Genomic DNA, 14,617 nt, shown 5'->3' on the forward strand with positions numbered 1-14,617 from the left:
AAAATATATATATATATTTGTATGTGGAGATTGGGTCATGCTTTTATGTCCAGGAACTGTGTGAATATCTTAGCCAACAACCAACCCCATCCCTTGCTACAAAATGCTCAGACTCGTTAGTAATATGATACTGTTTTATATTTGTATAATCCTGTAAGTTTATAAATGTTTTCACTGGCAGTATTTCATTTGCTCTTCTTGACAACCAAATGCAGTAGTTAGTATTCCCTCTCTATCATCAGCCAAGAGACAGGGCCCAGAAAGGGGAAGTAACTTATATGGTTTACAGAGTAGCAGGAATCCAGGCCTTCTGACTCCAAGGCAGTGCTTTTTCTACTTTTTGTACCACAGGTGCCTCTCAGTAGCTACAGGTTTGATTTTTCAGGAGGCTGAGAGTTGGCAGCAAATACTGCATAAAAACAGAGAGTAGCATGACTTTATGGTCTAAGTCCCTAAGGAAAGCAATGGTCCTGGCTCACTTCCTGTAGTAGTGCCCTCGTGGTAGCCCTTGGTGGGGAGGGCAGTACAGGTACACATAGAGGACAGATTGGCCTCCCCAACAAACACAGATGCGTAAGCTCACGGTGCTACCATTCATAAGCCGTTTGCTTTGGGTCAGGCACTTTAAAATATATTACCTCATTTAATCTTTAACAAAAACCTAAACCAGGCAGGCAGCTTCTCCTTGGGAAATAGGAAGGTGGAGGGTGGACTCCTGAGTCTCCAGTATTTTTCCTGGCCTCAGTGCCAACTGTTGAAGTCTCAGAAAGTCATTGAATTTGGAATTGTCCCCATTAACATTTAAGCTCATGAGACAATTACCACGGGTGACTCCAGACCTCAGCCCAAACCTGTATATTTGGGTCTTGCAGTCTGTCACTAGATTTTCTGACCAGCTACCTGCACCGGGCTGGCCCAAGTCACTTCATTAACCTTTTAGTAATACATGTATACAGTTGACTCTTCTGAAGCCCACTTACCGTGTTATAGCAGGGTTTTCTGTGTTGTTATATTCTCATCTTACAGATGAAGAATCTGAGCTTTGGAGAAATGAGTTAACTCGTTCAAGGTCAGAGAATAAATGGAAGCGTCAAGGGTCATGCTCTCTGAGCCCTGAGCCTGCACCATTTACAGTGTGCATCCGAGACCCACAGTCAGAGAGAGTGGAGAGGCTGTGGGGGTACAGATACGTAGGGCATTAGTTTGGTTTTGTTTTTCAGAATTTATTTTTCAAAGACATGTCTTTCGGAGTTATATGAACTAAAATTTGAACTGTGTTCAGAGGTGCTTCTCTCCAAATGTGTTTTAGAAATGTAGCACGAGGGTGAGCCCTCGCCTCCATTGCCGTGGCAGTTTTGTATGACAGTTGTCGCTGACCCTGGAAGATGTTTTGTAGCTGATTAGACATAGCATTTCCCACTGCACCCTCTTTGTCCTGAAAAGAAAATAGACCAGTAAGGCAACGTGGTCAAGGGTGAGTTTCAGATTCAGCCGTGGCTGTTGAATTCCCTCAGACATTTGTGCTGATCCATTGCTGCCCTGTCTCATCCACGAGCTCAAGTTTGGACCAAGTAGAGTTGAGGGGGTTACTTTCGCACTGGGAACAGCATCAACTTCTTCTGGTCCTGATCATGGCTAGTCCATCATCCATGTTGTCCTTTTCTAGGCGTATCTGGGATTCCTATACTTGTGTTTTTATGTGCAGGTCTCAAGTGAATTTCTGTTATGAGCTATGCGTATCCATGCGCTGTTTTCCACAAATATATGTGGTCTGTGAAAAGGGGCATTTCCCTGGGAGGGTGGAATTATTGAGCTCAGAGTTCCGTATCTTGGGAAAGTGCTCTTTTCATGGGTTTTTGGTGTGGCCGTGTCCACAGTCAGTCTGGACATCAGGCTCCGCCTGCCTGTATACGGGGTTTCTGCACGAGGATCATTTAGTCAGGTTACTGTCTTTTGTCTATGACTGTGGTAGTCATAAGAGAGGCAGCAAATTTCTCACCAGCTCAGTTTTTCTTGCCTCCCTCCTTCCCCAGAGGCAGTCTGGTCCGGAGACTGGGGCTAGTTGAAAGGTTTGCTTTTGTTCATCTCTGAGGCCCCTGTACCTCTGAAACTCCATGGTTTTATGAAATACATGCTCAGAACTGATCCTGTACCTGTGGCAATTACTAGGGTTTCCTAAATGTGCAGGTTGAGCCAACAAGTACCGTGCACCGTGGGGAAGCCACCGCAGGTGTCCCTGTGCATGGGGGACTTTCCCGGGGCTTGTTAGAGAGCGAGCCTTGCCCGTGTGACTCCCCTGACAGGTCAGTGGGGACCGGAGGGTTGGAAAAGGCTTCCTGAAAGAAATCAGCCCTGCTTTGGCCCTGTGAGATGCCATATTTGGAAGATGCCAAGGAGCAGAGGCAGGGGGCTTCTGAACCCCAACACTGGCTGAGGACAGGGGTGCTCCTGCATCCTGGCATTGTGGAGCCATAACTTAGGCTGATGCTAGGGTGCCCTGCAGGGTGGTGTCCCCTCAGTAGATGCCAAATGATATAGTAGTTGTAGATTTCTTTTCTCCTGAAGTTATCTAACAAACTCAGCCAGTCCAGAGCATGAATCAGGAGCCAGAACAGAAATGAGAAAGCCCTTAGACTTGGGATTGAAATCAACATCGGACTGCCGTACTGGAGTGGATATCACTTAGCCCGAGCAGAGCGCCTCACTCCGGTGCCGCAAAGCCCATTTTCTCTATACCAAGGTTGAAGATGTACGAGAACAGAGGATCATTGCCTGAGGCAGCTAGGTTGACGGCAGCTAGGAATGACTTCGGTAGCCAGTAGTGAGAGAGAACATGGTGAAGAATGAGAAAAACGGCTGTGAGTACTCAAGGTGACTGCAGCATGGGCACCAGGAGGAACCCCGGCCTCCTAAGGGCTCTGACACTCCCCTCTGATACATACAAAGCACAGCCCAGTACCTCATTGGGGCTGGTGATCACCCTGACTCACCAACAAGACTTACATCATATATTACAGTCTGCTCTCTTCAAAAAGGTGAAGAGGGATTTCCCTGGTGGCGCAGTGGTTGAGAGTCCGCCTGCCAATGCAGGGGACACGGGTTCATGCCCCGGTCTGGGAGGATCCCATGTGCCGTGGAGCGGCTGGGCCCGTGAGCCATGGCCACTGAGCCTGCATGTCAGGAGCCTGTGCTTCGCCACGGGAGAGGCCACAGCAGTGAGAGGCCCGCGTACCGCAAAAAAAAAAAAGGTGGAGAAAGGCAGATTGGAGCTTGTCAGCCTGTGGAGGCGGGCAGGTCCACAGCTGATTCTGGGGCTTTCTGGTGCCTCTCTGTTGAGACGGGGCTGAAGGAAGAAAACATCACCCGAGCCCTGCCCCTTGTTTGGTTTTCTGAGCAAAGCCTCCCGAGCCTGGGGAGGTTCCTGTCCAGTCCTTGAGCCCTCCCCAGGCCGCCCAGGGCTCTGGCGTAATGCTGACTGTGGACTTGCCCAGTTTGGAGAGCAAGGCTCCTGCCAGAGCTGGGTGTGGACAGACACCCCTTCTCTGGGCAGCATGGTGGCTTTGGGGGTAAAGAGGTTGGGAAACAGGGCCGCCAGGCTCCGGTCCAGCCGTTCCCTCTCTGCCTTGCAGGCCCCGGCTGAGGTAGTGTGGTGCCCTGGGCCCCTCCTTGCGGGCTGGCTGAACAGAAAAGCCAAACCCCACAACCACAAGAGGGTTTGCTTTGAAGACGGGCCTGAGCATAACCTCTGAGTTGCCTTTTTAAGTTTTAAATCTTGATCAGGGAAATACTTCTCCGCTGGAATCCAGGCCCCTTGAGATGTGTCCATGTCAGCACAGGAGCCTGGGATGAAGTAGCCTGCGTGCAGCAAGTCCGTGCTCATGAACAGACCTCCTTCTGTGTAGAGGGGCTTCTCATCTCCAAGAAGCCCAGAGACTTTGGAAGAGCAGTACCTGGGCAGGCGGGTGGAGGTGCGTAGGAGGGAGTGTCCGTGTGTGATCAGCGAGCAGCAGGCAGAGGCCGCTGTCAGCCTCAGGATGGAGCAGGAGGTGGAGAAGCAACACGTGCCCCGCCCGTGGGAGAATGTCACGGACACAGGGACAGAGCCGAGGCTGGCCATGCTGAGCCGGGGATCCGCCGGGCAGGGTGTCTGGAAGCCAAGAGGACTTCTTCACAAAGATCTATGAGACACAGACCTCAACTCAAGGGCCACTTCACTTCCTCAGGAAGTTGCTCTTATGCCTACCCAAGTCCTAGGTGCTTAGAAGCCCTCCTCTGCGCTTCCTCAGCCCCTGTGTATTCCAGTTCGTGGTCACAGAGCTTCTGTTCCACATAACGCCGGCAAGGAGAAGCTCCTCCCACCCTATCTTTGCATTCCCAGAGCTTGGCTGACATAGGTTCTTAAATATGAGAGTGGTGAGTGGGCGACTGGAAGACTAACTGTCTAGGGCTTTTGAATGTGGATTTGCTCTTAGGAATCTTATACTTCTGTTATTGGAAGTTGGTCTTCCCAGATTTCCCCAGCCCTGCGTGAGTGTGCATATCTAGGTTGATACTAAGCCCCAACTGAATGCGGATCACGGATTGAGGCACTGTGGGGATATGAGTAAGAAAGCATTGCCATGACTCTGCTCTCAAGGAGATTAGCTGATTGACTTCTAGATTGTTTTTCGACTCCATGTTAAACTCTGGGGGCACAGCCCCAAGGGGAGCTGAGGACTGGGTTGGCAGAGTGTCAAGCTGATGGGTTAGGGGCAGTCTTGTCTTGGGGTGAAGAACCCTGAGCCACTCGGAGAGCTGTAGAAGGCAGTGTGGTCATCCAGGAATTGAAGGCAGCCCTATCCGGGTGCCCAGGCTATCGTAAATAATCCTTATAAGCTCACCTACTTAGCAGGGAAACAAGAAGAAAAATATAAAGGGCAAGATACAAATAGCTATGAGGAGTTTAGCACACTGGTGGTTGGTGAACATCTAAGAGACCTGGAGAGGTCAGTGCATACGTACACTGTCCTACAGTGGCCGCACATCTGGGAGAAGGAACAGATTGGAGTTCCAGCTCTGCTGTTTGGTAGATGTGTCCTGTTTGCAGGTCATAGATTTTTGGGCCTTGGTTTTCTTCCCTTGAATGATTGTGAGGGTCAAATTAGATGAGGTATGTAAAATCCCTGGCTGTGTTATTACAGGTCACTCTTTGAAGGGGTGAGTGTCCTGTATCTGTGCCCAAGAGCATGTTCTTTTGCGACCAGTACTGAGTATGGGTGCCCCCTTCACCCACCCTGCTACCTCTTCTCTGCTCCTCTGCTGCTCTCAGAGTGGCCAAGCTGGTGACAGGTTAGAGATCGCAGGACACTGGCAAGTGGAGTCCTCTTAACACACCCCTGCGGAGGACTGGAAACAGCAACCCACGGAGCAGGAGGCCTTGTAGACCGAGAAAGAGTGAGGTCTCAGCCGAGGCCTCAGGGGGCTCAGGGAAAAGGATCTTGTTTCCTCTGAAAGAGGGAGCTCTCGCTGGCCTGGGATGGATGGGATGAAGAGTAGGAATCAGGATTAACTAGTGTTTGCAGCCAGTATTTTTCCAGTGCACTTTGCCCTGTGTGGGTGTTGTTTTGACCTACAGAAAACTGAAAACCCTACATTCCTTCCATCAGGGACAACGAGGTGTGGGTAGAAACACTGCTCTAGGACCTGACAAACTTGAATCTACACTTTGTTGTTTCACTCAGTAGCTCTGCAGCCATCTGTAAGTCCTAGACCTTTTTGGGGTCCAGTTTGCTCCTCTGTAAACTGAGAAAACGAGGAACGTTCTGTGTAGCCTAAGCAAATCTAAATTAGAAGGTATAACATTCCTTTCTCGCATATTGGCTAGATGGGATGCGGCTAATGATGTAGCCTGGGAGAAGGCACAGAAGCCACTGAACGATGGGACTTAAGTTTCATCTTTAAATTCTTGTCCTGGAGACAAAAGATGTGGTGAAACCCAGGAGCCTTCTATGTGCGGTTATCCTTGGTGATCCGTTATTTTACCTGACTCCACAAGAGTATTTTTTTCACATAGAACCTGCTTGGAAAAACTGCATTAATTTTGCCTTCTTTTCTCAGTATCCAGCGAGCAGCATTGGTGGTTCTGGAAAATTACTATAAAGATTTCACCATCTATAACCCCAACCTCCTAACAGCCTCCAAATTCCGAGCAGCCAAGCACATGGCCGGGCTGAAAGTCTACAACGTAGATGGTACGTGCCTTGACGTGGTGTCTCTGGTGGGTGCAGGGAGCAGTTGGCCAACCCAGTACTTAGATTAAACTGTATGTTCCATTTGGTTCTACCCCTCTCAGGGTCTGCCTTTATGGTACATTCTCATTTCAGAACAATTTTTCCTTTTTTCTTTTTCTTTTGTCTTTTCTTCCTTTCTTTCCTTTCCTTTTTTTTTTTTCCCGACAAAGATATTTTTAGAGAAATGTTGATGGATAGTCTGCATATGTGGGAGATTCATTCATTTGAGGATTTTATGAAAACTACATGAAACAGGAGTGATGTGGGTTTCCTGCCTCCTGTTGTGAACATCTTACATTGAAAGCTCATAGGAAAAGGCTGCTTTTCAAAATTTGGATAAATTACCAAAGATTCAGCTACCCCAATCCATTAAGTCTATAATTCAGGCCTCTGGTGAGATTCTTACAGGCATTTGTCAGTCCTGGCTGAGAACCAGAGTTGAGTGGGTGGCTGGAGGCCGGAGGCCAGGCTGGGGACATCAGAGCTGTGTTTCGGGCTATCAGATGGTCAAGTGCAAGAAACAGAACACGGTGTCATTTCTTGCCAGGTACCTTGGGTCAGGGCAAGAGCTTTGCAAAACCTAGAAGAGGATCATATTGTTAACAAGTCGAGTGATTTATAGGCGGTGTCAGTTTTAGTGACAATATCCTCCCCCTTTTTTTGTTTTTGGCTCTATGAGATGTGCAGTCGCTTGTGAATCCTCAAGGACTGGTAAATTTCACAAACCTAGTGCAGAATCCCACTAGCAAGCCAGGCCATTAAGTAGATGCTACGTAAGAAAGCGTACAGTCGGCCTCGTCCTTCTAAAAAGTTAAGGCAGTCCACGGTCAGGGGAACGAGACCGGGAGTTCTAGGTGTGTATTAATGAACATGACATTTTGCAAGACCCCAAGCATGGGTATTTTCTGTAAAAGTTGTGGCTACCATGACCCTCCAGCACGTGTGTGGTTAATGTCTCCACGGCCATTGACTCTCTTTTTCCTCTGTCCTGTTCCCCCCATCCCTCTCATCCTCTCCCATTGTCTTGTCGCCGAAATGAATGTTCCAGCTGCCCTTACGGCCAAAATGGAACTTTATGTAACAGATGGTAAGTAACGTCTTCAGCACAGTCTGTGCTATTTTTAGCCAGCATTTTAATTGTCAAGCGTTCTTCATCTCCTCCGGAGTTCTTTTTCCATTTCCACTCATCAAGTTGGGGTTTTGGGAGATATCCTTCTTCTTGTGAGCATTTTGAACGCAGAGCAGGGGTCCTGTTCACCCTTCTGGGAAGTTACTTTTGGGATTTGTGTATGTGCTTCACAGGGGATGGGCAGACGGTACTGACAGACTGTGGACTAGTTTCCTGCTCTGTTTCGCAGCCCCAAGGCATTAAAACTGTCCTTCCTCCATCGTCCTTTCCCCCAAAGGCCCCAGTAATAACGCCACTGGTCAGTCCCGGGCAATGATCGCCGCAGCTGCTCGGCGCAGGGACTCGAGCCACAACGAGTTGTATTATGAGGAGGCGGAACATGAACGGCGGGTGAAGAAGCGGAGAGCAAGGTACACTGCCCCCAAAACTAGCATGCCTGTAACACACTTTTCTTCTGAATGGCATACTAACACTCTTTTTCAAAAATTTATTTTATCGAAGTGTAGTTTATTTACAATGCTGTGTTCATTTCTGCTATACAGCAAAGTGACTCACTTATACATATCCATACATTCTTTTTCGTATTCTTTTCCATTATGGTTTATTACAGGATATTGAATACAGTTCCCTGTGCTATACAGTAGGATCTTGTTGTTTATCCATCTTATGTATATAACAGCTTGCATCTGCTAATCCCAAACTCCCACTCCTTCCCTCCCCCAGCCCCCTCCCCCTTGGCAACCCACAGTCTGTTCTCTGTAAGACTTTTTTTTAAACCAGAATGAAATTTCAGTTTATAAACATGACCTGCTTGGGCCTTTGGAGGGAATCTTGCTCCAGTGTTTCTCAAACTTTAGCATTCAAAAGCATCACCAGGAGGACTTGTTAAAACACAGATCTCAGCTTCTGGGCCCTACCGGCAACGGATACTTAACTTTTCAGAAGGTCTAGAGTGGGGCCCACCCAAGAATTTGCATTTCTTTAAAATTCCCAACTGATGATGAAGCTGCTGGCCCGCAGCCAGCACTTTGAGTGGCCCGCCCTATATCCCCAGGCTCTTGCTGATTTTCAAGATCTGATCACATTAGCCAAAGTGGACAGAGATGGGCCCCTTCCTTCTTTTCTCCCAGGGGCTGCTGGTATGGGCGGCTGGATCCGGGGATACAGCTCTGGCTCTCTGTAAGGCTGCTTCCGCACCACCAGCCACCTCTCAGTGCAAGCAGAGCCTTTTGTAGCCAGAGTCTGAGGGGCCTTAAAACTCTTTTCATCTAACCCTTCATTGTAAAGATGAAAGGGACTGAACTGAGTCTCCCGAGTAAATTAGTGGCAGAATTGAGAACAGAAGTCATCTCCGACCCCCAGCCTCCTTCCTCCTCACCCTGGAGCCCCCATTCCACGTATTATTTTTGCCTTTGCCTTCCTTTCCCCTTCCCTCCTCTCCCAACCATCTGGAGTGTCAGCTAAGGACTGGAGCCTTGGGTGAGCTGGTGGCAGACTGGGAGGAGTCATCCCACATTCAATGTGACTCTGTTCTCAAGCCCTGCACCACGGTCCTGACTGCTGTGTTTCATCGCCTGCAGGCTGGTGGTTGCAGTGGAGGAGGCCTTCATCCACATCCAGCGTCTCCAGGCTGAGGAGCAGCAGAAAGCCCCAGGGGAGGTGATGGACCCCAGGGAGGCCGCCCAGGCCATCTTCCCCTCCATGGCCCGGGCTCTGCAGAAGTACCTGCGCACCACCCGGCAGCAGCACTACCACAGCATGGAGAGCATCCTGCAGCACCTGGCCTTCTGCATCACCAACAGCATGACCCCAAAGGTGTGGCTTGTCACCGAGCTTGGAAAGTCCCATCTTAGGGTATTACCAGGAATGATAAAATCAAAGGCTTCTCTAAAGCACCAACTAATAAGAATTAATGATTCTCACTTATTTTATGTTGTTTTGATACCGTTGTTTTAAAAATGTGCCTTTGAAGGCCTCTAGATTCAAGCAGAGGAAAGACTTTCACTTAGAGACAGTCCAGGTAGTAGTTCAGGTTACTCTGCGGATTCTGGGGCCAAGTTGACTCACTCTAACCTGGAACCTCCACCAACTAGTGGGAAACCTTGGGCCAAGAGCCTAATGGCTCTGTGCCTCAGTCTGCTAGTCTGTAAATTGGGGATAATACTAATATCTACCTCATTGGGTTGTCATGAGAACTAAGAGAGTCCATTCTTATGAAGTGCTTAAAACAGCGTCTGTCATAAGGACCAAATAAGTAGCCATTATTATCAACCATAGAAAACGTGCCATCACTTTGGTGTTTTGGCTCTTAGGGGATTAGTTTTACTGAATGCTCTCTGGGATTATGACATGAGCACACTTTCGGGGCTGTTACAAGAAACAACCATGCATCTAATAGAGGGCTGTGGCCGAGGAGGCAAAGTAGAAGGCAGGGTTCAGCAAAGGACCTCTCTTCAAACAGAAGTGGGTTCAGATCCTGGCTCCACCACCTAATTGGTTTGTGACTTTGCCTAAGTTACTCTTCACTTGTTTCCTCTTTTATAAAATGGGGATAATAATAGTATCTACCTGATAGGATTGTTGTATGAGAATTATATTAAATATGGCAGCATGACACGTAAATCATGAGGTAGAAAGTAAATGAGCTTGCATATAGTACACATATAACACATGGTAGTGATATTATTAGTATAAGGACCTGTGTTCATACATTGCCTTGTAATATACAACTGCTGGTTGCATTGTCACTAACCAGTAACGATCCTTAGAAAAGCAATATGGAAATATTCATTAAGAAGCCATAATGTTTCCCATATTCTCTGACTCACTAATCCCTCTCCTAGAAAAAATACTCAGCACAGTCAGCTCTACTCATGAATATATATGCACGTGATTTTTGCAAAATAATCTGTATTAACTCCAAACTGGAGTTAAAAATAGAACAGTGGCTTACATAGTACAGCGTCTCACCTGTTAAAACATGGAAGAATCTTCGTTAGAATATTTACACACACACAAAAAAAAGAATATTTACAAACAACAGAATGCAAAAAGCTTTGAACACTGTGGTTACGAGTGAGTACAATATGTCTGCATGTGCAACGTGATAGCTCGTACCACATAGAATGGAAGTGGTTTCCTTTTTCAAGGTTTTTTTCTTTTTTTTTAAGTTTCCTGGTTGCTTTCTTTTTCATTTAAAAGCATACTTTTCTGAATTAAAACTAATAATCTTTGTATAAAAATCCGAACGTTAAAGAAAAGTATAATGTACAAAGCGAAGTTTTCATTCCCCTAACCCAGACCGTTCTTACTGATATAAAGAGTAGGGGTAATATTCTTTCAGGTGTTTGTGTGTGTGTGTTTTTAAAGCAGAAATGGATAAAAAAAAAAAAAAAGAAAAAGAAAAACAGAAATGGGATCTCATACCATATAGGTAAAGTTTGGACACTTGCTTTTTTCACTTAAAGCTGTCCCTTGGCTATATTTCCATGTCAGTACTTCGCAATCTCCGTTACACAGATCTGACTCATTCCCTGTAATCGCTGCGTCTTATTCCACTGAATACCATGGTTTGTTTAATGGATTGCCTACTGATGCACATTTGGATTAAGATCTTTCGTTAGTCTAAACCAGGGGTTGGTGGTTTTTGTTAATCGAGTTTTATTGGGACACAGCTACACCCTTTTGTTTACAGATTGTCTACAGCTGCTTTCTACTACAGCAGAGTTGAGTAGTTGTGACAGTGTGTGCCTTTGCAACACCAAAAATATTTATATTTAAAGAAAAGTTTGCCAATCCCTGGTCTAAACAGTGTTGCAGTGAATATCTCTTTTTTACATATGTGTTTGTACATTTATGCAAGTATTTCTGAAGGATAAATTTCTAGTAGAGGAACAGCTGGATCAAAGGTACAGATCCTGCCAAATTGTCCTTCTAAGGGGTGTTACTGTTTTACACTTTTGCCTTTAGGATATGAGACCGTTTATTTCCCCCTTACCCTTGCCAGCATTGGGTGTTACCATTCTTTTTGATCATTGCCCATCTAAGAGGAGGGAAATAGATTTTTATTATTTGAAGTCATATTTAACTATTAATGTGATAGAACATCTTTTCGTATCTTAATTTTCTATTCTTTTATAAATTGTCTTATTAATTTCATTTATCTAACTGTTGAGCTGTTTCTTTTCCTTATGATTCATAAGAGTTGTTTTTTTTTTTGGCCATGCCTCGTGGCTTGCAGGGTCTTAATTCCCCAATCAGGGATTGAACCTGGGCCCCAGCAGTGAAAGCACTGAGTCCTAACCATTGGGCCGCCAGGAATTGCCCACATAGGAGTTATTTTTATATGAGTGAGTGTTGTGGTAGAGGCACAACTCTCCCTTCTGCCTTAGAATATATGCGTATAGATGAGAAATAATGTACCTGGCAGCAGCAGTGAGGTGTGGTTGGAGGATACCACTTAGAAACCATCCGTGACCTGTTTAGGACCAGAATGTTTTATCCTAATATTTTCTATCTGGATCCCTGGTTCATTCTTTCTTCTTCTTTCTCAAAGCTAAATCGATGTATTTATTGATATAACACACACGCTGTTGAGCCCCCCAGCATATGCCAGGCACATGGAAAATCCGAATTTAAAAAATAGTTCCCGGGCTCCCCTGGTGGTGCAGTGATTGAGAGTCCACCTGCCGATGCAGGGGACACGGGTTCGTGCCCCGGTCTGGGAAGATCCCACGTGCCGCGGAGCGGCTGGGCCCGTGAGCCATGGCCGCTGAACCTGCTTTTCCAGAGTGCTTTTCCATGCTTGGCACTTGCCCCGAGGAGCTCTCGGGATGGGAGGAGGCCGACCTATGAACAGGTACAAGCCGTGGCCTGGGCCGTGGGACCCAGGCCCTTAGAGGCGGCTGGTGCCTCAGCCACGGCTTCTGGGCAGACGTGGGTACCAGCCACCCTGCCTTCCTCGCATCTCTGCTTACCACCGTTGGCACCCTCTGGTTGGAGAGTGAGAAAGTAAGGGAGCCTTCCCTCCCCAGCAGGGACTCCGTGGGGCAGTCCTGATGGAATTGGGTGTGATCTGCGGGGCCATCCTGGTTTGTTGGGAGGACATGTTTTCCCAGGAGTGAGAGCAGGCAGCCCCCAGCAGCACCGCCTGGAGCAGGTGCTCCCTCCCTAATAGCATCTCCGCTTGTCCTTGCAGGCCTTCCTCGAGCGGTACCTCAGCACGGGTCCCACGCTGCAGTACGACCGGGAGCGCTGGCTCGCCCTGCAGTGGCGGCTCGTCAGTGATGAGGCCGTGACCAGCGGGCTGCGGGATGGACTCGTTTTTGTCCTCAAATGCTTGGACTTCAGCCTCGTAGTCAATGTGAAGAAAATTCCATTCATCATGCTCTCAGAAGAGTTCATAGACCCCAAGTCTCACAAATTTGTCCTTCGCTTACAGTCTGAGACGTCAGTTTAAAAGTTCTATATTTGTGGCTTTATTAAAAAAAAAAAAAAGAATATATAGAGAGATATATATGTATACCAGAGGGGCATCTTTGTTTTTATTATTCTTCATTGCTGACTGAACTGGCAGATGAGAGACCAGGGTCCTTTGACCATCTGCACTTTATTTGGGAGGAAGCAGAAGATGTCCGTCCTGGAAAAAAGTGACTGATGACATCTGGCTTGGGGATGGGACGTCTCTCGAGAAGCCGTTCCCTGGCGTTTCTGTGACAGCTGCAAACCAAAGCGGAGCTGGAGGTTCTTGGGAACCTCGCCTTACGACTCGTCCCTGCCTTTCGTCCAGCACCCAGCCCTGCCCTGGCTTCTAGCCATCCCACTCGTGGGCCTCTGGGGACACATCTTTGTCCTGTTTCAGGGAACCAGACGGGACATGTCCACACGCGTTTGTATATGTAAACATCCGGCACCACGGGAGCCACGGGCCGTTCACGAAATGCCTGCCTTCGTCTTTGTTCTCTGTTGCCTTGGGTTCTGCAGAGAAAGATCACAACGACAAACATGCACTATCAGTTTACAGCTCTTAATGATTTTATTTTTTTCCCCAAAGAGAGAATCTACCTGCCCCGGTTTTGACCTGCTTGCCTACCAGCTTGAGCAGGTAGCTCTTTCCTAACCCAGTGATGGCCTACCTGACCCCGCTCCATCCCACCCCCACCCTCCCAAAACACACCACACCCTACCTGGCTGGCAGCCCAGCCTTCAGAGCCGCCCAGGACCTGGCTCTTCACGTGTGCCCTCGGGCTCCATGCACAGCCTCAGGTCCGCCCCACGGATTGTTTGTTTACGTAGGGAAGGGTGAAGTACCCCCCAGGTAGGTCCCAGGGAGGGCATGCCAGCTAGGATGTCCCTTTCAGGCTGCGGCAGGAGCCCCTCCCCCCACTGCTCCACACCCACCAGGGGGAGACCCACGCTGTGACTCAGGGACTGGCAAGTTCAGCTCAGAGCCTCCATTTCCCTGGAGGTACGTCCTCACAAAGCTCCATAGCAAGCTGTCTTGCCAAGGGACAGCTGCGGCGTCCAGCCCCTGACTCTGACCACCGTCACTGTGCGCTCATCACCTCCGCCCCTTACTACCCGTGCAGGGGCTCCTTTAGGCCCTGGTGCTAAATCACTCGTAGTTGGCAGTTAAGTGAGGAGAGGGAATGGGCAAGCTGCAGCATCTGGGGAAAGGAAAGTAGGGAGCCGAGCTTGTGATCCAGAATGATGCCAGCCTGGTCTGTTTCTTAGATGGTTTCAGTGGGCTTGCCTGGGCCCGGGCCCAGGGGAGCAGCCGGGCCAGGCGAGCGGAGGCGCCAAGGGGCAGAGCCCCGCAGCGGCCTTCAGTTCCTGCATCTGCCTTCCTGTATCCACAGCAAACCTTTGCAGAGTGTTCACTCTCGCTTTTCCCCAGTGTTTAGGGTAACCAGTCACCTTGCTATAGCCAAGGATGACACTGTCAAATGCTCTTTGTGTATGTGTTCGCATGTACCCTTTCTGGTTTATGCATTCCACAAGTGGTGCAGTGTTTGTTATTACTGTCTTAAACCAAAATTGGCTTTTGATATTTGTCACACACCTGTACCTGAAAAAGTAAACAGCGTTCTTGAATCTACAGCCTTCAGGTCAACAAGAAGATGTGTTGGAAAAGCAGGAAGGAGAAACCAGTCGGTATGGTGTGAAGCCAAGACATACTATTTACGTGGTTTCCGTTTATGAAAAACACATACCATGTAAC

General features: G+C 48.0%; 1 protein-coding gene across 1 annotated transcript in view; it reads left to right on the forward strand.

Moving 5' to 3' along the window:
* VANGL1 (VANGL planar cell polarity protein 1) overlaps positions 1-14,112 on the forward strand; it is a 38,435-nt gene extending 24,323 nt beyond the window's left edge. The window contains exons 4-7 of the mRNA XM_024764914.1: positions 6,097-6,230; positions 7,676-7,808; positions 8,979-9,213; positions 12,596-14,112. Of these exons, the coding sequence (XP_024620682.1) occupies positions 6,097-6,230; positions 7,676-7,808; positions 8,979-9,213; positions 12,596-12,856 (763 nt within the window). The 3' untranslated portion in view covers positions 12,857-14,112. The remainder of the gene's footprint in view (positions 1-6,096; positions 6,231-7,675; positions 7,809-8,978; positions 9,214-12,595) is intronic.
* The last annotated feature ends 505 nt before the right edge of the window (positions 14,113-14,617 follow it).

Source organism: Neophocaena asiaeorientalis, unplaced genomic scaffold (assembly GCF_003031525.2).
Source record: "Neophocaena asiaeorientalis asiaeorientalis breed wild unplaced genomic scaffold, Neophocaena_asiaeorientalis_V1.1 scaffold62, whole genome shotgun sequence".
Lineage (NCBI taxonomy): Eukaryota > Metazoa > Chordata > Mammalia > Artiodactyla > Phocoenidae > Neophocaena > Neophocaena asiaeorientalis.